The sequence below is a fragment of the Tachysurus vachellii genome, chromosome 6 (assembly GCF_030014155.1).
Source record: "Tachysurus vachellii isolate PV-2020 chromosome 6, HZAU_Pvac_v1, whole genome shotgun sequence".
Taxonomy (NCBI): Eukaryota; Metazoa; Chordata; class Actinopteri; order Siluriformes; family Bagridae; genus Tachysurus; species Tachysurus vachellii.
In genome coordinates this window covers 1,769,739-1,793,688 of record NC_083465.1, presented here as the reverse complement: position 1 = coordinate 1,793,688, position 23,950 = coordinate 1,769,739, and the positions used below count along the sequence as shown (strand labels likewise).

The 23,950-nt window shown below is 40.0% G+C and overlaps 5 protein-coding genes across 6 annotated transcripts; all 5 read left to right on the top strand.

The window, feature by feature from the left end:
• Positions 1-1,661: 1,661 nt before the first annotated feature.
• marcksl1a (MARCKS-like 1a) lies at positions 1,662-5,033 on the top strand. The gene is made up of 2 exons (XM_060871708.1): positions 1,662-1,934; positions 3,735-5,033. The coding sequence occupies exons 1-2, from the start codon at positions 1,866-1,868 to the stop codon at positions 4,302-4,304; spliced, it is 639 nt and encodes a 212-aa protein (XP_060727691.1). The 5' UTR covers positions 1,662-1,865; the 3' UTR covers positions 4,305-5,033.
• A 5,793-nt stretch (positions 5,034-10,826) lies between these two features.
• On the top strand, positions 10,827-12,944 carry LOC132846920 (interferon alpha-inducible protein 27-like protein 2A). The gene is made up of 4 exons (XM_060871723.1): positions 10,827-10,935; positions 11,885-11,935; positions 12,234-12,395; positions 12,655-12,944. Exons 1-4 carry the CDS (start codon positions 10,929-10,931, stop codon positions 12,885-12,887), a joined length of 453 nt encoding a protein of 150 aa, XP_060727706.1. The 5' UTR covers positions 10,827-10,928; the 3' UTR covers positions 12,888-12,944.
• A 1,641-nt stretch (positions 12,945-14,585) lies between these two features.
• LOC132846906 (interferon alpha-inducible protein 27-like protein 2A) lies at positions 14,586-17,112 on the top strand. Of its 2 annotated transcripts, XM_060871707.1 has the most exons (5): positions 14,650-14,671; positions 14,948-14,998; positions 15,300-15,461; positions 15,713-15,837; positions 16,905-17,112. In XM_060871707.1, the coding sequence occupies exons 1-4, from the start codon at positions 14,665-14,667 to the stop codon at positions 15,805-15,807; spliced, it is 315 nt and encodes a 104-aa protein (XP_060727690.1). In that variant the 5' UTR covers positions 14,650-14,664; the 3' UTR covers positions 15,808-15,837; positions 16,905-17,112. The 2 variants fall into 2 exon arrangements, with proteins under 2 accessions (XP_060727689.1, XP_060727690.1); XM_060871706.1 differs by having other exon boundaries at positions 14,586-14,671; positions 15,713-17,112.
• Positions 17,113-18,556: 1,444 nt separating this feature from the next.
• LOC132846616 (putative nuclease HARBI1) lies at positions 18,557-19,791 on the top strand. Its single transcript, XM_060871309.1, has 2 exons — positions 18,557-18,688; positions 19,347-19,791. Exons 1-2 carry the CDS (start codon positions 18,685-18,687, stop codon positions 19,715-19,717), a joined length of 375 nt encoding a protein of 124 aa, XP_060727292.1. The 5' UTR covers positions 18,557-18,684; the 3' UTR covers positions 19,718-19,791.
• Positions 19,792-21,245: 1,454 nt separating this feature from the next.
• LOC132846615 (interferon alpha-inducible protein 27-like protein 2A) lies at positions 21,246-22,787 on the top strand. The gene is made up of 4 exons (XM_060871308.1): positions 21,246-21,341; positions 21,424-21,453; positions 21,929-22,090; positions 22,168-22,787. The coding sequence occupies exons 1-4, from the start codon at positions 21,332-21,334 to the stop codon at positions 22,263-22,265; spliced, it is 300 nt and encodes a 99-aa protein (XP_060727291.1). The 5' UTR covers positions 21,246-21,331; the 3' UTR covers positions 22,266-22,787.
• Positions 22,788-23,950: the final 1,163 nt, after the last annotated feature.

Here is a 23,950-nt window from a genome sequence, read left to right as displayed (position 1 = left end):
CCTCGTTTGTTATCTAGTATAAGCAATGCTCAAGTGTGACGTGTGGAAAAACACACCAGTTTGCCGTCAGAACAAAAGGTCACCTCGAACATTATGGAACGAGAACTGTCCCCCATTTAAAGTAGAACGCCTTAAGAAACCTTTAATTATCTAATGGTCGATTTAACAAATAAATAAATGAATCGAATCCCTTGAAACGGGGGCACGGTGGCTTAGTGGTTAGCACGTTCGCCTCAGACCTCCAGGGTTGGGGGTTCGATTCCTGCCTCCGCCTTGTGTGTGTGGAGTTTGCATGTTCTCCCCGTGCCTCGGGGGTTTCCTCCGGGTACTCTGGTTTACTCCCCCGGTCCAAAGACATACATGGTAGGTTGATTGGCATCTCTGGAAAATTGTCCGTAGTGTGTGATTGTGTGAGTGAATGAGAGTGTGTGTGTGCCCTGCGATGGGTTGGCACTGCATCCAGGGTGTATCCTGCCTTGATGCCCGATGACGCCTGAGATAGGCACAGGCTCCCCGTGACCCGAGGTAGTTCGGATAAGTGGTAGAAAATGAATGAATCAATCAATCCCTTGAAACTGATGGAATTTTCCCGGTGGTTATATTACGTCTCTGAAGCCTCTGTCTCAGAAGGGTTCTGAGGCCTCTGAAACCTCAGAACCCTTAATTGTCCAATTCGTTGTCTAATAGGGGCAAGTCGTGGCCTAATGGTTAGAGAGTCTGACTCCTAACCCTAAGGTTGTGGGTTCGAGTCTCGGGCCGGCCACGACTGAGGTGCCCTTGAGCAAGGCACCGAACCCCCCAACTGCTCCCCGGGCGGCGCAGCATAAATGGCTTCCCACTGCTCCGGGTGTGTGTTCACGGTGTGTGTGTTCAATGCTGTGTGTGTGTTCACTGCTGTGTGTGTGCACTTTTGATGGGTTAAATGCAGAGAACGAATTCTGAGTATGGGTCACCGTATGTCACGTTACTTTTTCACTTAATATTCAGTTGTATTATTTGTTTGTTGAAATAAAATAGAAAAAAAGATAACATCGATCTTGAAGATAACAACTGGAATGAAATCATAATGTCACAGACACCTTGAAACAAAAATGAACTAATTGAAATTGTTTCTATTAAAGAACATTTAAAGGAACCCTAACCCTAGGTCTCATCGTTCCAAGTAGAAGCACTTTAATATGGAAGGACTTTTATCCGTCCAATTTTGAGTCCAATTTTGAGTCAAATTATCCGTCCAATTTTTAAAATACATATTTTGAAAAATATGTATTTTAAAATGGTATTAAACATACTTTAAGTGTCTTGAAGAACATTTGGAGAAACTCAGAGTTTCATCAGTCCAAACAGAACCTTGGTAGAACCTGGAGCCCACAGCCATGTCGTGTGTCGTCTATGGAACTGGTGGGTTTAAATAGATTAGTGCCACAGACACCTAGAAAAAAACAAAAAATAAATAAATAAATAAACCTCGAAATAACTCTTAAAGAAGGTTTTTTTTTCATCGTGTAGCTCATGTACTAGCGAACAGAAGCTAAGTAATCTAGAACAACTGATGACACCGAGCCCACTAGATTTCAGAGGCAGGAGACACGCCCCCACGCTGTTCGCCACGCCCATGTGGGCGGGGCCTCGCGCGATATTTGAGCTTCACAAATACACGCGTCGACATCTCGAGCTTCAGATCGCCTGCTGAACGCGCAGTGGATGTAGAACCTCGCGCCTTACGCACTTCATTTAGTAAAGTGAAGAAAAACAGAGGACTTTCCGGGTCTCGAATTTTTTGAACTTTAGAACGAGAAGTTTACTTTTCTACGTCTTTTCTTTTCACCTTTTCGGTTGGCTACAGTTTTGGTTTTGGAGTGAAGATGGGAGCCCAATTGTCTAAGGGTGGAGCAGCCGAGGCTGAGAGCGCAGCCGCTAAAACCAACGGCCAGGTAAAAGATGTGTCCATGTGGGGCCACTTTACATCCCGTCTCTCACCTTTACTACCTGCTTCCCTTCTTTTTCTCTCTTTTGTTTCCGTCCATGCGCGTGTGTTGTTCTGGTTTAGATCTGTACAATTATTCCTCCGTTCATTGTGCGTAAATTGTATTTAAACCCATCCGCGTCCTTTTACGACTTTGTTTTTGTTTGTTGTTGTTTTTTTGTTTGTTTATTTGTTTGTTTTGTCCTGAATAAACGGATCGTATCCATTCGGTGTATCCAAGCAGAGCTGGAACACAGAGCAGTACCAAATGCCACCATAGTCCGACATCCAGGGTACCTTTTGTTGGCGAAGAGATAATAGGATGCTGTATGATTTTTTTTTCTTTTATGTATGTATTTATACTAAAAAATCGGAGCTTTTGAGTTGATGAACAGGTTAGTCATGATTCATTTCTCATTGCGCTGAGCTCATCGTGCTCTGTGGGGTGATTTGGGAACAAAAGGGCGCAAAGGATGCAAATGAGGGGCTTTTTTGCGCCGTGCTGCTGAGCCGCGAACAAAAGCGCGCACAGGACTGAGTGACGGCTGAGAAAATGGAGCACAACACACACAAACACACCATCTCTCGATCTCTCTCACACATGTACGAGCTCGTGTTCACGTTTTGCATTCATTTCATTCGGGTTTAGTGATGATGATGATGAAGCTGGAGGCGTCTGTCTGGGGGTTGGTTGATGGTGGTTTTGGCTTGGGTTCAATCCCAGTCGGTGGGTGTTGAGTGCGTAATGCTCTGCATGGGGTGCAGGGCGCCATCATTTGATACCCCGAGCAGTGCACGGATGTAGGGAGCCATTTTGGGGTAAGAGGGTTGATCTCGACACAATGGAGCTCATTTATAGATGCTTTGTATATATATGTGTGTGTATGTAATGTAATCTAAAAAATGTTAGCCAAAAAAAAACACTTAAATGTTGATTTATCCCCAGCCAAGAGTATATTACAAACTTAGCTATGCTGCCGATTTGTACAAAACACACACACACGTTTTTTTAATCAAACAATTGTCACTTAATTGAAGAAATCACGTTATTAAACAACACGAGCCGTTTATCTCCAGAGGTCCAAGGCTCAAACGCCTCCCTGCTCCCTATCTACGTGCACTACACAGTGTATGAAACAATGGATTCTCCGTCCTACACGGTGCCATTAATGCGCCTTTTAGGACGCGCCCCTGTTTTGTCACGTTCGCCTCGTTCACGTCTGAATCCTGGAGCAACAGCGGCGCTTAGTGTTAGAGCCGAGTACTGCGTTTTAAAGCCGGAGAAAATAAACAAAGAACCTGTGAAACAGCGCCCCCTGCGGGTCAGGACTGTACATGTATAGGATTAAACACAACAGCTGTGTGTGGTGGTAAATTTGTCAGTGGCTAAACACGTGTTGCGGTGTAGCACGTTTGTGTTTGCGTTTCATGACCATGCTTTCACTTACAACGTGGCCGTTAGATTTTTACAGAGAAAGTATTTAAATACATATCCATTCAGCGAACAGATCATTTCATGCCAATCCGATCATCGTCTTGTGTTTTTGGGCAACTTTGATGCTGCAGCTATTTGTCTATTTATGATTTGTGCGTTGGGTCACAACAGTATTGGCTTGAAATGGTGGATTACAACCCGTTAATATAAGGCAATGTGTGAAGGTATCGTTTGTGATGTTCGTGTCATGACACATGGCACCGTGACATATCTAAGCTATTAGATATGCCTTGAACAGTATCTAATGTTTCTTTATTTTATTTTCATCCCCAGGAGAACGGCCATGTCAAAACCAACGGCGACGTGTCAGCTAAACCCGAGGGAGAAGCGCCGGTGGCAGACGGCAATGGAACCGCAGAGGCCGCGAAAGACACGGCAGAGGCCGGGGACACCATAGAGGCTGCAGAGGGCGAAGGAACCAGTGACAAGGCAGCCGAGGGCGAGGCACCCAAGGAGGTCAAGAAGAAGAAGAAGTTCTCTTTGAAGAACTCGTTCAAGTTTAAGGGCCTCTCGCTGAAGAAGAACAAGAAGAGCACAGAGGAGCCAGCAGGGGAAGCAGAGGCAGCGCCAGCACCAGAAGAGAATGGCCACACCCCCAAGGAAACCAAAGAGGAGGAGCCGGCTGCCGAGACCAGCGAGGCACCTGCTGAGGCAGAAGCAGAGGCAGCACCTGCTCCAGAAGCTGCAGAGGAGGAGCCTAAAGCAGAGGAGCCTGCCCCTGTGGCAGAAGCCACCCCCACAGAGGAGAGCGCCAATTCCGAGGAAGCTGCAGCTTCCACTCCTGCCGAGACCGAGGTGACGCCCGAGGCCGCGCCCGCTGAGCCCACACCAGCCTCGGAGTAACCTACTGCGACCGGACTGATTCTCCACTCATTCCTTACTTTTTCTTTCTTTTGTTTGTTTTCTTTTTGTTTTCTTTTTTAAAAGATTGAAATATATAAAATATATATAAGAGACTTGAGCCACGTCATTGAAGTTCCATTAAGGTTACAGCAGCGTCACTTCGGAGAACGACAAGCCAACAAAAAGAAAGTCAAAGAAAAGCGTCACGGTTTCTCTCGTTCAATTCGCTCCTTCTCTGCTTGTGGATGTACGAATCAGGAGTGCCACGGAGGAACGGCGTCTCCAAACACATCGGAATATTTTCCAGTCGACACAAAATGTATTGTACTTAACAGTCTCAGCCCACGTTTTTTCCCGTCTCGGATGCCGGTGGCAGGCGAGCAAACAGACGAATCGTCACTGACGGTTAAAAGACAATGTGAAGCCTCTTGAAGTAGTGTGTGTATGTTTTTAGAAGATCTTCATTCCTCCGTTTGTTTTTAACCCCTGAGACCACGTGCGAGTATTTAGAGCAGAGACTTTGAAGGGGGTGGTTTAGGTTTAGGTTTAGCCAAGAAGCGCATGGTCTCTCTAGCGGAGGTCGGTGTAGAGGTGTACAAAAACCACTGCTTTATCAGCTTCTTTTTGTTTGTCACCTGTATATAATGTGTCTTTTTTTTCTAACATTTTCAAATGTTAATGGTTTTATTGTAAGATCAAGGGCAAATAAATGTCGGATCTCCTCGTTAATTATTTTTTCTTTTTCGTTTTTTCCCGAAAAACGTTCTTTCGCTCTTTTTGGTTCTTTCGTTCTTTTTTACTTTCATTAAATTGTTTGACTTGATTAGTCCCACGGTTCTCCTGCAGCTTAGAGTGTTTTCAGGTGTGTTTTTAAACTAGATCTAGAAGATCGTGTGTCGTTACTCATAAATACTACAAAGGTGTTTTTATTAAAAAGAAAAGAAAGAGGGAGGGATGACTGATAGTATCTCGTTGTTATCGTTTAGTTGTTAATGGATAATGGATAATTATGAAAGATTATTATCCAGTAACTACAGTAAGTTTAATACGTTTTGCGTGCAAGCGTAAGAGCTGTAAGTGAGATACAATGTCAGTGTGTAGAGTGTGTTAAGATTTAAGCTTCAAACTCATAGGAAAAAGGGTTCGATCTATACCTTAATGTTTGTTGGGTTTCCCACTGTCTTGGCACAAATTTACGTACATAATCAAGCAAACTCTGATACTCGGATAATCGTTTTTTAAACATGTCAACTCGTGTTTTTTTTTCAAGACGTCATCACAACGCGTATTGATGCATGGAGCATCAGTACAGCTCTCGTAGAAAGTTTCAGAGTTGTGTAAAACTTGTGTGTTTGCAGTTTCATTTATTTTTTCTTTAGCCAATTTAAGTAGTTTTATCAGGTAAAAAAGTGATAAAAAAAAAAAAAGACAGCAAAATCAAGCGAGCTATCAGAGGAAAGCTTAGAGAGCTACGAGCTCTGAAACCCTGAAACGCACAACTCGCATGTCACTCAAATCAGTGATTGTATCGTTACTAAAGCATGTAGCTGCAGGTAGCAGAGAGATTTAATTAACGCAAACTTGGGTTTTACGTTTCGTAGGGCAGAGTTACAGTAAATATAGCGTACAATAACGTGGCACTGAAACACAGAAATTAATTTTCGTCCTGTTTTCAGCAATGCAATAATTCTTACACACAAAAAAAAAAAACATGCAATCTGTAACAATCCCACACATATGTGCACATGCATGATTTGTCAGGTCCTTATGCACGGCCAAAAGTGTTGATCGTAGATCAGATACAACTTCGTCTCTTTTAACAACAGATTTTCTCAATGCAGAAATGTAGATGTAGGTGAGGAAAAACTCCATAAGAAGACTGGAAAGAGTAAAGACACACAGCAGGAAGTGTGTATACAGTTCGAGCAGAGTGTGAATGAGAGCCTGGGAGGAGCAACAGTACCTTTACCACCGCATCAGGCACAAATCAACAATATCCAGTTGAGGATACGAGGATAAAAGCTTTTAAGTGGAACTTAACTAGTGAGTGTGAAGTCGTGTCTGAAATAGAAATATTAGAATGAATGAAATTTTAAGAAAATGCTCTTCATGTGGATTACAGCAAACTAAGGTAAGTCAGTCCCTGGAATACGACAAGCATCAGGGTGGAAGCTTGATGAGGTAAATTAAACACAATAGAGATAAATAGAGTTGAGAGATTTTACCAGACAGACTCTGCAAATTAACCCCAACCTCATAACGTTAAATAAAAATAAGTGTCTTGGGAGATTTTTAGCTTGAGACACGATTATTGATTGTTAAACAGGAGATAAATTAAAACTAAATTACAGGTCTTTTATTCATTAATATTTTTGCGTGTGTTTATATATGAGACTGACTGTTATGGTCACTCTGGTTGCCAGGTGTGTATAAAGTAAGCAGCCGGACACACAATTAAACTAGCCTCAAATCCTAAACAAAAATATACTGATTTTAACTTGTTTTCCAACACATTTCTTAAGTAGATTTTAATATTTATATACTATTATTGATACTTAGACAAAATAAAAAGAAGTCTTGGACTTGTCAGTGATATTTTGAGCTAAACAAGGATGATTTGATTTATTCTAGTGTGTGAGGACGAGTGGACGTTGCAGAGCCACTGATGCCCATGAATTTACTACACACTCTACACACTTAGTATACTGTCCATCATGTCACCTCTTTTTTACTCACATACACATAATATTAAGTAAAATCATAAAAAAAAAAAAAAAAGACGAGTGTGTAGTGGTTTAAAAAGATCAATATGATTTATTTTTACAGTTATAACTATTATCAGTTTGTTAACTGCAACATAAAGAGTGCTAGATAAGTCAAAATGATTAATTTATGTGATGTTTATTATTGTTCTAATTCTGTTAGTTAACTAAAAATTAGATGTAATTCAAGGAGTGTCCAGTAGGGGGAACTCAAAGGCTGCAATACAGCTCAGCACGCAGACAACAGCACAAGTCCGTGTCTCTTTTATTAATATATATTTTCCCCCTTTTCATGGGGTGCAACAAGTGTACAGATTGGTCAGGATGATGCAGATAATAACTGACCTTTTGTGATCAATCCTGAAAGCGTAAAGACGCAGAAAAAGCTGCAGTTTATCACACAGCTGATGTTATACCTTAAAAACTTCAAACATTAAGGACCGCCCACAAATCTCCATATATGGTCATATAAAGTTCCACAATGCAGACATTAGGAGCTTGTAAACTGTAGAGAAAAACCAAAAGTGGCAATAAACTACAGACTAAATTTATTTAGAACTCTCAGTCCTCTAGCATCAACCTAGAGAGTTTATCTGTTTTTAGATCTTCACGGGTGCAGAATCTTGGCATCTTTATTGATCAGCACTTAAAATTTGACAAACACATCTCGTCTGTTATTGGGTCTAGCTTTTACCAACTGCGGATTCTCTCCAAAATTAAACATTTTCTTACCCCCAAAGACTTTAGAAATGGCTGTTCATGCGTTTATAACCTCTCGCTTAGATTACTGTAACTCTTTATAATGGGGTATATCTAAAACTCAGATTACTGTACGTGTCTCCAGCTCGTTCAAAATGCTGCTGCCAGATTTCTCTCTAGCTGTCGCAAACATGAACACATCACTCCCATTCTTAAATCTCTACACTGGCTGCCCATTTCGCAGAGAATAGATTTTAAGATTTTACTCTTTGTCTATAAGTCTCTACATAATACCGCTCCTCTCTATTTATCTGAACGTCTTCATCCCTACTCTCCTATTAGAAGTCTTCGCTCATCTGACCAGGCCATGTTGGTGGTCCCTCGTGTACGGCTCAAGCGTAGAGGAGAGCGTGCTTTTTCTGTGGCCGGTCCTAGACTATGGAACTCCCTGCCACTAGAGATTAGGACGGCACCCACCATATCTAGTTTTAAGGCCATGCTAAAGACCCACTTATTTTCTCTAGCCTTTTCATGATTTTCCCAGAGGTTTATGTCTGTTTATATCTGGTTTATGGTTTTATTTATCTCACCTTCTTGTACACTGGTTATTTTATTTATTATTTATTGATTTATATATATATATATATATATTTACATATATACATATATTTTTTTTTAAGAATTCTTATTTTAGTTTCTTGAACTACATTTACATTTACATTTACAGCATTTGGCAGACGCCCTTATCCAGAGTGACGTACATACAGTAAGTGCTTAAATCTCTAACATTGGATACATTAATGCTGGCTCACTAAGTTACATACTTAAGATACCATGAGTTTAAAACATTTGTTCAAAGTTACTATGAAAAAGTGTCAAAGGTTTTTTTTTTTTTTTTTTTTTTTTTTAAATGCAAAAGATAAGGAAAGAAGTGCTAGTTGAAGTGCATCCTGAATAAGTAGGTCTTCAACCGCCGCTTGAAAATATCCAGTGACTCAGCTGTCCGGACCTCTAGGGGAAGTTCATTCCACCACCTTGGTGCCAGTACAGAGAAGAGTCTTGTAGTATGCGTGCCTCTTACCCTGAGAGATGGTGGAACCAGTCGAGCAGTGCTGTTAGATCGGAGGGTGCGGGGTGCAGTGTGCGGAGTGATGAGGGCTTTGAGGTAAGAGGGAGCTGGTCCATTTTTGGCTTTGTAGGCCAGCATCAGTGTTTTGAATCTGATGCGTGCAGCTACCGGAAGCCAGTGGAGGGATCGCAGCAGCGGGGGGGTATGTGAGAACTTTGGCAGGTTGAAAACAAGCCGTGCAGCTGCATTTTGGATCATTTGCAGAGGACGGATTGCGTTCATATGTAGACCTGCCAGCAGTGCATTGCAGTAATCCAGTCTAGAGATGACAAGAGACTGAACAAGTACCTGAGCAGCCTGTGTGGACAGAAATGGCCGAATCCTTCTAATGTTGTAGAGAAGAAACCGACATGAGCGAGTCACATTAGCAACATGAGAGGAAAAGGACAGTTGATTGTCCATGGTTACCCCAAGGTTGCGAGCTGTGGCTGAAGGGGAGATCAGATCGTTGTGCAAGGATATAGCAAGGTCATGACCTGGGGATGAATCACCTGGGATGAACAGCAGTTCAGTTTTGCTAGGATTGAGCTTTAACTGATGAGCAGTCATCCATGATGAAATTTCTGCCAGACATGCTGAGATCCGGTCAGAAGCTGTGTTATCTGAGGGTGGGAAAGAGAAAATAAGTTGCGTATCATCAGCATAGCAGTGGTAAGAGAACCCATGTGAGGAAATAACTTCACCAAGAGAGTGAGTATACAGGGAGAAAAGAAGAGGACCTGAAGAGTACTGAAAAGAAGAGTACTGAACCCTGTGGGACGCCAGTGGAGAGTCTGCGTGGAGCAGATGTCACTCCCTTCCATGTTAACTGATATGAGCATCCTTCCAGGTAGGAAGCAAACCATTCCCAAGCTTATCCACAAATCCCAAGACTCCTGAGGGTGGATAAGAGAGTCTCGTGGTTGACCGTATCAAATGCTGCTGAAAGGTCAAGGAGGATAAGGACAGATGACAGTTTGGCTGATGTAGCAGCATGTAGTTTCTCAGACATCCAAAAGGGCTGTCTCTGTGGAATGAGCTGCTTTAAAGCCAGACTGGTTGGGGTCTTGGAGGTTGTTCTGTGAGAGATAGACAGACAGTTGATTATAGACAATGGGCATGCAACTACTTTTGGGGCTACTTTGGGGCAACTACTTTGTATGTCAAACACACTGTGAAGCACTTTGGTCAGCCATGTGGCTGTTTGTAAATGTGCTATACAAATAAAGTTGAACTTGAACTTGAACTTGAACTTTATTTGCCAAGTTTACGAGTTGGTTTTTTTTTTTAGCTTGTGAGAAAATATAACTAAAATTTGATGGCTATGTTAAAAACTGTGTTGGATTATTATTATTTTTTTAACTCTATGTTTCTCTACCAGATTTATTTGTTTTGTGATTTATTTATTTTTTTCAATAGTCGGGTTGTGATTATTTTTAAACAATCATATTTAGCATTTTATTTTCAGGGGAGATAAAGGAGGCAATCGACTGGCTGATTTTATTAGTCAATCAAATACAATTGGACCATTTTGTGTATATATAGAAAAATAAAAAATAAAAATGTAAAAAAAAAATGATATAAAATATATAGAATTAAAAAAGTATACATAGATAGATAGTTAGATAGATAGATATGTGTGTGTGTGTGTGATAGTATGTGTGTGTAGATATATATATATATATATATGTGTGTGTGTGTGTGTATGTATGTATGTGTGTGTATATATATATATATATATATATATTTGTGTATATATCCATTTGAAAAAAAAATATTTTTATATATAATTTTTTTTTTTATTAATTTTTTAAATATCATTTTCTTTTTATTTAATGCACTTTTTGGGGGACATCTCTGTTGCACTGGGGTATATGTGGAAGTGAATGCTTCCTGTCCAATCAGCGAACTGCTCAAGTGTGGATTAACCAATTACATTTCAGGAGGCGGATTTTATTCCCAGATAAATTGAGGAAGTTGAATCGAACAACAACTGCGCCATTTGTTCCCGGTGGTTGCTGCCATTCACTCGTTGTTGTGTTTATACATTTCAGCATGAAAAGTAAGTAATGAAACTCGGTATGATGATATTTCTACAAAGTATATTGTACTGAATATCCAGAAGTCTCTTAATCCGAATAGAAATGGAAATGAATTATCTTCACGAATAGAATCCACCCTGAAACACATGCAGCATGTTTGTATATAAACAGATCACATCAGATCACATCAGATCAGATCAGATCTACAGTGTGTATATAAACAGATCTGTGGTGTGTTGGTTGGTTGGTTTTGTACTTTTGTTATTCAACTGAAATGGATTAGATCAAAAAAAAGTTCCCTGAGACCGCATGAGAGAGAAACCCCAAGATGAACCGGATTCAAAATCAAACCGGTTCTCACAACGTCAAATTCCGTAGAGCTAAAAGACAGGAATCATGGTGTGGTTATCGAGCTGGAACCTTCTGCCCTGTTGTAGCAACTTTTGGAGCTTTATTTCTGGCTAAAATGTCTTCATTCCCAGCTGCTCATTATATAACTCATCATGTATGTGTATATATATATTCAGAGAGATTTGATCCGGATCATTTTTGTCACCTGAGCATCTTTCTGATACACAGCATCCTCACAATACTGGGTTCATGATTTTGATTGGATTAGATTCTCAGAATAAACCATATAAAATATTCTCTTTTTATTTATTTCTGAATCGTAAATGATGCGAAACAATATGCATTTGTATGAAATTAAATAGATAGATAGTTAAAAAATAGTTCTGAACAGAATTAATGTAATATTGTAAACAGATTGTACTAGTTGTTCACCATATCAGCGTAACACCATGACGGATCATATTATGTAATATAGATATAAGTGATAGAGCTTCAGCTTATGTACCATATAAACAGTACAATATCATTAGCTCATAGAACAGCTTCTTGGTGTGTCTGTGTCTTTAATATCATATTGTACTATATTAATACTGTATAAATTTGACGTCTTTATTTCAGAAGTGCTCAAAACTGTGATTGGCGTCACTGCAGGGGTGGCTGCTGGTACAGGTCAGTACTGGGAGATCATTCTAAAAACAAATGTTCTGTGGATTCTCTCGGAACACCCCATGGATGGATTTCTGTAGCATCCCATTCAGGGTTTACTGCGTTCTCACTTTTGTTTCTCTAAACCTTACAGAAACTTTACATTCAATGCCCCTGTGTCAGGAAAACAATCACTGATGGGTTGAGTTCCTGCCAACATCACAGGCCTTTATAGCTCGTTGGCTAATACAGTTTTCTTACTCAAGATAAGCTTGTTGTACACAATGTTGTGTTTTGTTCTGGGTTTGTGTATTTTCTCTAGTGGGTACTGTCGTGTTAGCCCCTGTTGTACTCGGGTTGGCGGGCTTCACCGCCGGTGGCATCGCAGCTGGCTCCATAGCTGCCGGTATGATGTCATCAGCTGCTATCGCTAATGGAGGAGCAGTAGCAGCAGGCAGCTTAGTGGCTGTTCTTCAGTCAGTAGGTGAGTCGATCGATCACTACAGTCAAACAGTCATCCAACCAACCAGCATGCAGAACAGACAGTAAAGGATTCAGTCCAAATCACAGTTCACATTAACCACTCAGCCCAAGTAACCAGCCAGGTCATGCAAGCAACTACCAATCAACCAATTAACCAACCAGTTGAGCAATCAGTCTGGTGTAAAATTAGAACCTGATATCATGACACATGACAATTTGGCAATTTGTGATTTCTGATTTCTGAACTCTTTGCTCTCAAGGCGCCGCTGGCTTTACGGCTGCCACAACGGCCGGAGTGGCGTCTACAGGCGGGGTCATCGGCGGTGTGGTGGGGTGGTTTTCTGGCCGTAAAAGAAAGGGTGACTGTCTGAATCCACAAGAGGGCGTCAAACTATCGGTCCTAGAGACTGGAAATTCTTCAGCACCAGAGGATGATGAGGAAGACGAGGATGCTTCAAATGGCCCTTCCTCCAAGGAACTGCAAAAGATTTAATGTTTTTATTTTTTCTTTGTATCAGTGTACCAAAATAAATACATACATTAAACTTAACATTTGTGGGGGTTTTTCTGTCCAGATTTTTCATTACGCAGATCTGTAACAATCCCACATATATTATGTGCTAGGGATGAGCGAGTACAGCATTATCTGTATCTGTTAACCATATGAATTATCTGTATCTGTACTCAGAGTGGGCGGGGCTTGTCTTGAAATAGGCGAGGCCTTAACTGATATATTAAGCATGCAATTGATATGGGTTGATCAGAAATTGTTATATTTATTGCTGATTAGAAAAATATTTACAGGACAGCATCAGGATTGAGCTTCAGATCATTGGTTTTGATCACGATAGCAAACGAACTATATTACAGAACAAGTTTTGCAACAATGAAAACAAAACAATGCAGTGCAATTATGAAGTAAAATGTAATGAACAACGTAACTTTCTTTTGAACTTTTAATTTTTTTATGATCAGTGTGATTTATTTTTATAGGTTCTTTTTTTTTTTTTTAATTTCCACACTCTGTGTGTGTGTGTAGCTTAATAATTAATTTGTAATATTTATAACACTAGCTTACTACCTTTTATGTTTTTATGAAATACAGCAAAAACGTGTTAGACACTCAGTGTCTGGTTACTGGTTAGAGACAGCTGAAGGTTTAAAAAAGAAAGAAAATCTCCGACAGGCTGAGACGCAATGCGAGTCGCATTCTACCAAGCAAGCACCACGTCTGAACGAACCCACGTTTACCAGAACTCTACTGGTTAGTAAGTATGTATTATTAACGTTACAACCCGAAGTAAAAAGCTGAAGAAACCCTAAACGTTAACGGAAAAGACCCGCGAACCCGAGTGACTGAGGGAGAGACAGAGAGCTGTTGTGTGTGTGACTGTGAGTGAGCAGAGCGAGACACAGCAACACAATACATCTGTATGTGTGTAGGGGAGGGGCGCTGTGACTAGCCTATCACAGAACGCTGACACAATCAGATACCCAATGATGATTTTCATTCAATCCGAGCACAGATATTGACTCGTATTACTCGTATAATACTCGTACTCGGCAGAAGTGCTTTATCCGTACCGGATATTCGTTTCAGCCGAGTATCCGGCTCATCTCTATTATGTGCACATGCATGATTGGTCAGTGAATTTGTCAGGTCCTTTTGCATGGCCAGAAGTGCTGACCGTGTTGATCGTAGATTGAAGATCAGATACAACTTCGTCTCTTTTAACAACAGACAGTGTCTCTATGCAGAAATGTTACTTTGCAGTAAACTACAAATAAAATTTATTTGACAATTTTACGGGGGGTTTTTTCTTGTGAGAAAATATAACTAAAATCTGATGGCTATAATTATTTTTTTAACTCTGTATGTTTCTCTACCAGATTTATTTTTGTGATTTTTTATTTTTTTTTTTTTTGAGTTATTTGGCATTTTCTTTTCAGGGGAGATAAAGGAGGCAATTGACTGTTTGATTTTTTTTAGTCAATCATATAGAATTGAACCATTTTGTGTGTGTGTATATATATATTTATAAAAATAATATTTTTTTATATAATTTTCTTTTTATTTAATGCACTTTTTGGGGGACATCTCTGTTGGACTGGGGTATATGTGGTTTTAAATGCTTTCTGTCCAATCAGCGAACTGCTCGGGTGTGTATTAACCAATCACATTTCAGGAGGCGGATTTTATTCCCAGATAAAGTGAGGAAGCTCCCGGTGGTTGCTGCTTTTCGCTTTGTCTTGTGTTTATACATTTCATCATGAAAGGTAAGTAATGAAACTCAGTATGATTGTACTGAATATCCAGAACCTTTAATATTTCATGTCGGATATTTCCATTTGTTTCTATTAGTCTGTTACTCCGAATAGGAATGGAAATTGATAGTTTATGTGGTAGATATAACAGATAGAGCTTCAGCTTATGTGCCATATAAACAGTACAATAGCATTAGCTCATAGAACAGCTTCTTGGTGTTGTGTCTGTGTCTTTAATATCATATTGTACTATATTAATACTGTATACATTTGACGTCTTTATTTCAGACGTGCTCAAAACTGTGATTGGCGTCACTGCAGGGGTGGCTGCTGGTACAGGTCAGTACTGGGAGATCATTCTAAAAACAAATGTTCTGTGGATTCTCTCGGAACACCCCATGGATGGATTTCTGTAGCATCCCATTCAGGGTTTACTGCGTTCTCACTTTTGTTTCTCTAAACCTTACAGAAACTTTACATTCAATGCCCCTGTGTCAGGAAAACAATCACTGATGGGTTGAGTTCCTGCCAACATCACAGGCCTTTATAGCTCGTTGGCTAATACAGTTTTCTTACTCAAGATAAGCTGCTTGTACACAATGTTGTTGTGTTTTGTTCTGGGTTTGTGTATTTTCTCTAGTGGGTACTGTCGTGTTAGCCCCTGTTGTACTCGGGTTGGTGGGCTTCACCGCCGGTGGCATCGCAGCTGGCTCCATAGCTGCCGGTATGATGTCATCAGCTGCTATCGCTAATGGAGGAGCAGTAGCAGCAGGCAGCTTAGTGGCTGTTCTTCAGTCAGTAGGTGAGTCGATCGATCACTACAGTCAAACAGTCGTCCAACCAACCAGCATGCAGCCAAATGCGTCACCCTACGAACCAGTCACTCCAAACAACCATCTAACAATAAACCACTCAGTACAAGTAACCAGCCAGGTCATGCAATCAACTTCCAATCAGTCTGGTGTAAAATTAGAACCTGAATTCATGACACATGACAATTTGGTAGATACCTACTTCAATAGTTTGTGATTTCTGAACTCTTTTGCTCTCAAGGCGCCGCTGGCTTTACGGCTGCCACGACGGCCGGAGCGGCAACTACAGGCGGGGTCATCGGCGCTGTGCTGGGGCGCAGAAATTCAAGAGACTGAAATTCTTCAGCACTAGAGGAAGAAGAGAAAGTTGAGGACCCTTCAAATAGCCCTTCTTCCAAAGAACTGCAAAAGTCTTAATGTTTAAAAAACAATTCACAATAAATAACATTGTCCAGATTTTTTAAAATGCAGATAAGAGAAGAACTTTGTTTGATTTTTTTTTTAATGTTATCATAGATTGATGTCTATTCAATTCATCACTATGCAGAAGAAAATAATTCACACATCGTCATAGCAAACAAAAATGTATATATCACTTGTTAAAATGCTGCTTGACTTGTTCCAAATACAGGCTTTGAGTCATGATTTGTCACATGACCACCAGCAATGGAGACCAGGGTGTGTTAAAGCTGTGATGGAACACAACACATGACTCATGACTTTACTTGGTTCAAGTGTTTCATTCGGTTCAGAGTACATAGTCCCATAGATCCTTTATCTCGACTAACTTCTGCTATCTTAGTAGTATATTTACTCTAAATTCTTATCAGTGTTAACCATAAGGTTCCTTTGGTGAGGGCTCTGATTGAACCCCTGAAGATCCCTACAGCTATTATCAGAAATACTTCTAAGTACAAATTAGATGTCGATTAAAGTCACATTTGCGACTTTCAATCCTTCCCAAGATCAAGAATGTGGGATAGCGTAAAAATAAACAGGTTTATTAAATAAATAATTAATAATAATTGGCGCTCCCACCACACATCGTATTTCTCACGCAGAAAAACCTTTTGACTATTTATCATATATTTAATAAGCCGCAGCACCCAAAATGTCTCTGTCCGCACCGCTGTCTCTATGGAACCGGGCAGGAATCAAGCGCGTCTGAGTTCTTAGTCGAGCCTGACACTTATCAGCCAATCAAAGACAAGAGGCTACACAATAACCAATCAGAAAATAGCACTATTGTATCTGGGTAAGATTTAACGCAATAACCAATGAAAAAAAAAACACATTCATTAGAGAGGGTATTTTCGATGGTCGGTTTGAACAAAACCTCAACACGAAACAGCTTGTCTCTGGACGGGACATTGTCCTCAATCATTTCATAACCAAACGAAAGCGTCCTCTCATTCGGTTCTTGTTCTGTTTAGGGGCTGCTGGATTGTCCGTCGCCGGCAAGCTTGCTGTGGCATCTACAGGAGCGGCGGTGACTGCTGCGGCTAAATGTATTGTCTCTCTGTTTTTTTAGATTCTTTAGATGAATCATGGTTTTTGGATTTATTCATATTTATTAAGCTTTCTTCTACATGAAGGAAAACTGTCTAACCGCGTAAATAATAAAGCAGCTGCACTTTATAACGTCAGAGTGAACGTCTTCTTTCACTTTCTCAGTGTTTTTTGTTAATTATTATTATTTGACTTATCTGGAAAAGAGAAGATAAGAGAAGAACTTAGCTGAATTGTAGTCATGTCCAAGATGTTACGAGTGTCTTTAATGATGAACTGTCCACCTCCAATGACATAGTGTGTGGCTCCAATTACGTCAAATTCCCAACCTGAATTGTGCCAACATTAATGGAATAGTATTTAGTACCTATAAAAGAGTTCACACATTGTCATAGCAAACAAAGGTTTATTTATATTTATATGTTAAAATGCTGCTCGACTTGTTCCAATTGCTCTGATTGAACCCCTGAAGATCCCTACAGCTATTATCAGAAATACTTCTAAGTACAAATTAGATGTCACTTAAAGTCACATTTGTGATTTTTAATCCTACCCAAGATCAAGAATAAATGCTTAGAGGTCTTAAGCTGGTGGTCAGATCTGGATCTTACATTTTTGACATTTAGCAGACGCCCTTATCCAGAGTGACTTACAATTTATACAACAGAGGGTTAAGGGCCTTACTCAGGGGCCCAGCAGTGGCAGCTTGGTGAACCTGGGATTTGAGCTCAATCCCTTGGAACCTTCCACTGAGTAGTCCAACACCTTAACCACTAGGCTACCACATCCCTACATCCTACCGCATCCCTAAGGCTTGTGGCAGGTCGAGGTCAGTCTATCGCAGGGCTTTACTCATTTATACATTCAGGGGTCAATATAGAGACATCAGACCATCTCCTGGTCATTTACCTACACAGACACTAACCAGAGCTCAGGATCCAACCAGGCCCCTGGACCTGATACCTGCATATCATCACTATTTGTGTTGGAGGCACTTCCCCTTGTTTGACCATTAATACCGAATAATATTGTCAGCGATTTGGAGGTAAAAACAGACCCAAATGCAGGATAGCATAAAAATAAACAGGTTTATTAAATAAAATAAACAAAACTGGAACACGACAACAAAAGACACCGCCATCGGCAACACAGCATGGTTAAATACGCAACACAATTAACACACAAGGTTAAATACACACAACAATTAACACATGAGGTTGAATGCACAAGACAATTAACACTTTTTTTGTTTATTGCATAACAAGAACAGTAACAATATACATACAGAGGATCACAGTGTGTTCAGCTATTATGTATTACATTTATACTAGCATCAAAGGAAACAACAGGGGCCCGTTGCACAAAAGTAGAATTAAGACATCCAGGATAAATGACTGAGCTGAGCTCAATGAATCCAAAACAAGTGCGTCCAGGCTTAATTGGTTGCGCAAAGACCAAGCCAGGATGAGCAGACACGGATTCATCAAGCCAGGTGAAACCAATCCTGGATATGTGCGCGCTCACGGCTCACTCAAACAGACCTGCCACCGATCACCGATAGAGCGGCGTACTTTTCCCCGTCGGAGGCACAAATCCTCATGGAGGCATACGAGGAGGTAAAAGACATAATTAAGAATAAAGGCAACACCGGCACAGTGATAAAGCAAAGAGAAAAAGCGTGGCAAAGTATTGCAGACCGCCTGAATGCGTAAGTAGTGCACAATTACACCCTCACCGCTCTGCTAAAAACATCACAATTACAATCCAAATAGTTAATTCACATCTCCAAAAACTCAGTTGTACTCTGATTATGAAACAGTTGAATTTTTAATTGAAATGGACTGCAGATATGAGTGAAATTGTGTAAAGTAACTCCATCACACTGTATAAGGCTTTGATAATAATTGATCAAAGCCTTACATTATTACTACGCTCACTAGTACGGTTTAATCTTAGCCGTTGTACTCTGCTTATGTTGTCTTATGTTGTCCACCGATTTTTCTGTGTTTTCTCCTGCTTTTATTAACGTAAAGCTGCATTGAAACAATGAAACGATTGTGAAAAGTGCTATATAAATAAAAATAAAATAAAATTGAATTGAATAAATAGATGAGCTAATAATAATAATCAATTTAATTTATATAGCGCCATTCAAAGGACCCAAGGTCGCTTGCTCACTGACTCCATTGAATGTTCTTGTGTGATAAAGAAAGTGTCTCTTTTCATGTGTGTGTGTGTGTGTGTGTGTGTGTGTGTGATGTAGATTAAACATGACCGGGCCAAAACGGTCCACTTTTTACATCATGGCTGTGTCAAGAATATCACTGTGTTTATGAGGTAGTAATGATGAGATTTTGTGTTGACAGGTGAATTCTCTGGTGTGTTGCTGGGAGACAGGGTGTATGGCTGCCAGCCTTTTCTCCTGACACCTTTCACAGACCCCCAGGAAGCACAGCAGGCCTACAACCATGCCCATGCCAGGACCAGGGCCAGAGTTGAAATGACCTTTGGCCTCCTGAAGGCACGCTTTCACTGCCTTCACAAATTAAGGGTCAGCCCTGTGAGGGCATGTGACATTACTGTGGCTTGTGCTGTCCTCCACAATGTGGCCTGCCTGAGGAAGGAGAGGGACCCTAGAGTGCCATCAGCCATGGACTGGGACAATCCGGCAATCTTCCATGATGACGACAGTGGTCGGCTGCTGAGGGACCAATATGTGTTGAATTATTTTAGTTAGTATGTGTGCTTTCAATTTTGGTTAAATATGTCCTGCGGTGGCAGAGGAATTTTGTTTTTTTTTGTGTTCTCTCTCTCTCTCTCTCTCTCTCTCTCTCTCTCTATATATATATATATATATATATATATGTATATTGATTTGGCCTCTTATGATGTTTGTGCTGTATACTGTGTGTAATACAAGCTTGCAGGGAGGCAACTGCATCCATTCATTTGTCTGTTCAGTTGATGTGTATGGATTTGTCCTGCATTTATTTCAGTGTGCAGACATGCGGGGTGTGTGTTATATACAGACGTTTTGAATGTGTATTTATCCTTTTGTTGTATAATATTCTTTGATTCTGTGCTTTCCATCTTGTAGAGTCACTGTGTGACTTCAGTTTCGAAAGGAGCTGATGGTTTACCTGCTTTGTTTTATCCTTATTCAATAAAGGAACATAATGTTACACTTTGTGTTTTTATATTTATATGGAATGTGTATTTTATACGCCAGAGTATTAGAAATGTGTATTTTATACGACAGAGTATTAGGGCCACACTGAGGAAGAAGGAAAAAGTAATAAATTTATGAGGCTGGTTCTTTCTGCAGAAAAGATGCATATACTTTTTACAGTCCTGATACTTATGACAATGTGATGCTGATGTGCCAAAAGATTAAGTATGTCCTTGTGTGTGAAACCATACTGAAGAACAATTCCACGAAATGCCCCACAGCTGTCATTTTAACAACTGTCCTCCTCTAAAATGACGGGTTACAATATTATTAAAGACTTCATTCTCAAAGTCTGAATTTTCTTTTTCTTCCTCTGTGGCCCTAATATTCTATCATTTTATATACAGCCTTATAGTCTATGGGAAACTGTAAATTATCTAATGACAGCAACATCATCTAAAAATAATCATTTATTCAAAATGATTGAAATTAATGATCACAAATGTTTAAATAATGACAGTGGGTCTAGTTACTACAGCAGTGACAGTGACTGCTGACTGACATAAGGGATGAGATTAAATAGATCCTAGAACTTAGCCTGGTCTGGAGCAGGCTAGCTCCACAGAATAAATCTCCATGGTAATTTATACCATAACATTGTACCGCCCCCTAATCCAGCTTTAGTGCAACCGGATTACGGATAAATTGAGCCAGGATCACCAAGATATCCCGGCTTAATCCCTTATCCTAGTTTTGTGCAATAGGCCGCAGAAAGAAAAAACAAACAAACAAACAAACAAACAAACAAAAAAACTATACTGTACAGGGGAAAAAAGAAAAGGATTCAAAATTTCTATACAACCGTTTCGCTTTTTCATTTCTTGCATCTTCTAGGGCCCTCAATATAAAGTTCAATTTTAAATAATATAATGTTAGGTTTATTATTATTCCATTTCTGTTTGTGTATGTGATACTTACGACATGAGGAACGGGTGTGCAGAGGAATAAACAAGGGCAGGGCAGACACATGAACACAGAACTTAAACAAAAGCACGGGCTGGATCCTGATAGTCCACCTCTACAGAAATTACAGAAAGTTTAGTTTCTGTACAATAGTTTCTGCCCTTCAGCTGCGCTCTATAAAACACCTGCCTGTGCTTGTTTTCTGACAGTGTGAACAAGATGGATTGGGGTGAGTTGTCTGCTGTTTATTCCGATTTAATAAGGTTATGAAGCGCTGTGAGAGTTAATGATGATCTCATCTGTTTTAACAGGCACAGCCTTAACACTTGCAGCTGGAGCAGGTGAGTATACAGTCTGTTACTCCAAGTCACCTCTGATTTTGCTCAGAAAATGTACAATATGAGTGAATGAGAGTGTGTGTGTGCCCTGCGATGCCCGATGACGCCTGAGATAGGCACAGGCTCCCCCTGACCCCAGGTAGTTCGGATAAGTGGTAGAAAATGAATGAATGAATGAATGTACAATATGTGCGGAGTGTCTCAAAGGAGAACTTAAACTCCAAACTGCAGTGTGTGTGAAGGAGTTTGTCATGTTCTTGCTTTTAGATATCTGTTATTTAACACAGACAGGAGCACATTTTGTTGTCTGTAGAGTTATACAATGTCAGTACAGGATTTCTATTCTATTCTACTCATCATGTGTCATCTACTGTATATTGCCAGACATTATATATGACAGAGTGATGATGATGATGATGATGATGATGATGATGATGTGTTGTTGAATCCATTTCTCCTGGACTGGTTTGTCTTGAAGTTGGTGGTGTTATAGCAGCTCCAGCCATAATTGCAGGACTGGGTTTCACTGCTGGTGGCATCGCTGCAGGATCCATCGCTTCGTATTGGATGTCTGTTATGGCGGTCGCTGGAGGTGGAGGTGTAGCAGCAGGAACTGTTGTTTCTGTCCTGCAGTCTGCAGGTAATCTCAGGCACAATCTGAGATGCAGATCATAACCAAACGAAAGCGTCCTCTCATTCGGTTCTTGTTCTGTTTAGGGGCTGCTGGGTTGTCCGTCGCCGGAAAGCTTGCTGCGGCGGCTACAGGAGCGGCGGTGACTGCTGTGGCTAAATGTGTTGCCTCTGTGTTTCTTTAAATGTCTTTACGCACCATATGAATCATGGTTTTGTTTATTCATTTTTGCTTGATACTTTAAAGCTTTTACTAGCTTTCATCTACATGAAGGAAAAAAGGATAAGCGCATAAGTAATAAAGAATATAGTATATTACTCCATAAGTATATATATAATATATATGTATGTATGTATATGTGTGTATGTATGTATCTATATATATGTCACAACCGGGAGGAGGAAGACAGACCCATACACAGGATAACTTCAAATGAATAGAGTTTAATAAATGATAAACACAAAACAGGAACACAGACGAAAACTAAACTGGACAAATCACGAGGAAACAATGACGATGATTAAATAGACACAATTAACAATAAGGAACAGCTGTGTAGAGACGAGGAGGAGTAAACAAAGGCGGGGGGACACGTGACACGGAACATAAACAAAGGCACATGGCCAAAAGTCTGGGCTGAGTCCTGACAGTATGTGTGTGTGTGTGTGTGTGTGTGTGTATGTATGTATGTGTGTGTGTGTGTGTGTGTGTGTGTGTGTGTATGTTAATTGTTGTCTTTCACTGAGTTTTTATCCTGGTTAAATACAGTTTACTATTGTTTAATGATACTACTTCTTATGTATGAGATGTGTGTATCGTTTAAAAACACTCATGATTACGTTTGAGTGCAGAAACTCCTAGATTTATTTAAAAACCTTTATTGATTTTTTTGCTGTTAGTATCCTCTTATTATTTTGGCTTTGTAGAAGCCAACATTCTGTTTTCCTATTTAAGCTTAGACAAAAATTTATCAAGAGTATCTCCTCCTAGGGCTTTCGAGCCACATGCACCAAATTCGGATATGTTGTAGACGCTGGTCTGAAGTTTGTTGCTATTATAGGATATAATATAGAGGGTGTTAGGCATCACCAGAGTGAATTTGGAGAACATTCAATTCAATTTGGTGTGTAATAGAGGGAGGAAACGGATTCTGATAACCTGTAATAGGGCCTTATCATATTTGGTGACCCTGCTATAAGTTTGTTTCTGTTGACACGAGACCCAAATCCTTTTCAGGATATAATATAGAGGGTGTTAAGCATCACCAGAGTGAATATGGAGAACAATAACGAATTCCAGTATTTTATTCAGCACTTTATTACCGAATAAAATTAATTCAAATGTGTTCAAATTTGTTTAATTCAAATTTGGAATAATAATAATAACAATAATAATAATAATAATCTTATTGTTGTTATATATTTAATTTATATACTTAATTAATCAATTGTAATTAATATATATATAATTAATAGTCTAAAGTATCCGCATCTCACTACATTTTTTTAGCCTTAATTAATAAATGACTTTCAGGGTAGTTTAAAAAAAAAAAAGCAGTCATGAAAACAGAGAATGCAAAAGCATTTGAATAGCTTTGTTTTTTTTAAGTACTGTAAATGAGTCTTTAGTTCTTGGCGCATGCAACCGTTTCTTTGCAGCACGACGGCACTATTGTGCACGCGCGTTCAAGGTAACGTGCACGGCGCTTGGCGCGTTCTCGCAACAAAGATTTACGCAAGATTTGCATTTACGCTGTTTGCGTAGCGAACTTCTCTAGACGACCTGTTTTAAGCTGCATTTTAGCAACAGCGCCCTCTATGGTCACAACATACGATGGGTCACAGATTTCGGTGTAACACCTGCACAGAT

Bases quoted from the DNA above. Each gene is read 5' to 3' on its own strand.
- marcksl1a (XM_060871708.1), top strand. From the start codon at position 1,866: ATGGGAGCCCAATTGTCTAAGGGTGGAGCAGCCGAGGCTGAGAGCGCA. The intron at 1,935-3,734 runs GTAAAAGATGTG...TTTCATCCCCAG, and splicing joins CCGCTAAAACCAACGGCCAG to GAGAACGGCCATGTCAAAAC.
- LOC132846920 (XM_060871723.1), top strand. The intron at 11,936-12,233 runs GTCAGTACTGGG...TATTTTCTCTAG, and splicing joins AGGGGTGGCTGCTGGTACAG to TGGGTACTGTCGTGTTAGCC. The intron at 12,396-12,654 runs GTGAGTCGATCG...TTTGCTCTCAAG, and splicing joins GGCTGTTCTTCAGTCAGTAG to GCGCCGCTGGCTTTACGGCT.
- LOC132846906 (XM_060871706.1), top strand. The intron at 14,999-15,299 runs GTCAGTACTGGG...TATTTTCTCTAG, and splicing joins AGGGGTGGCTGCTGGTACAG to TGGGTACTGTCGTGTTAGCC. The intron at 15,462-15,712 runs GTGAGTCGATCG...TTTGCTCTCAAG, and splicing joins GGCTGTTCTTCAGTCAGTAG to GCGCCGCTGGCTTTACGGCT.
- LOC132846615 (XM_060871308.1), top strand. The intron at 21,454-21,928 runs GTGAGTATACAG...TTTGTCTTGAAG, and splicing joins AACACTTGCAGCTGGAGCAG to TTGGTGGTGTTATAGCAGCT. The intron at 22,091-22,167 runs GTAATCTCAGGC...TGTTCTGTTTAG, and splicing joins TTCTGTCCTGCAGTCTGCAG to GGGCTGCTGGGTTGTCCGTC.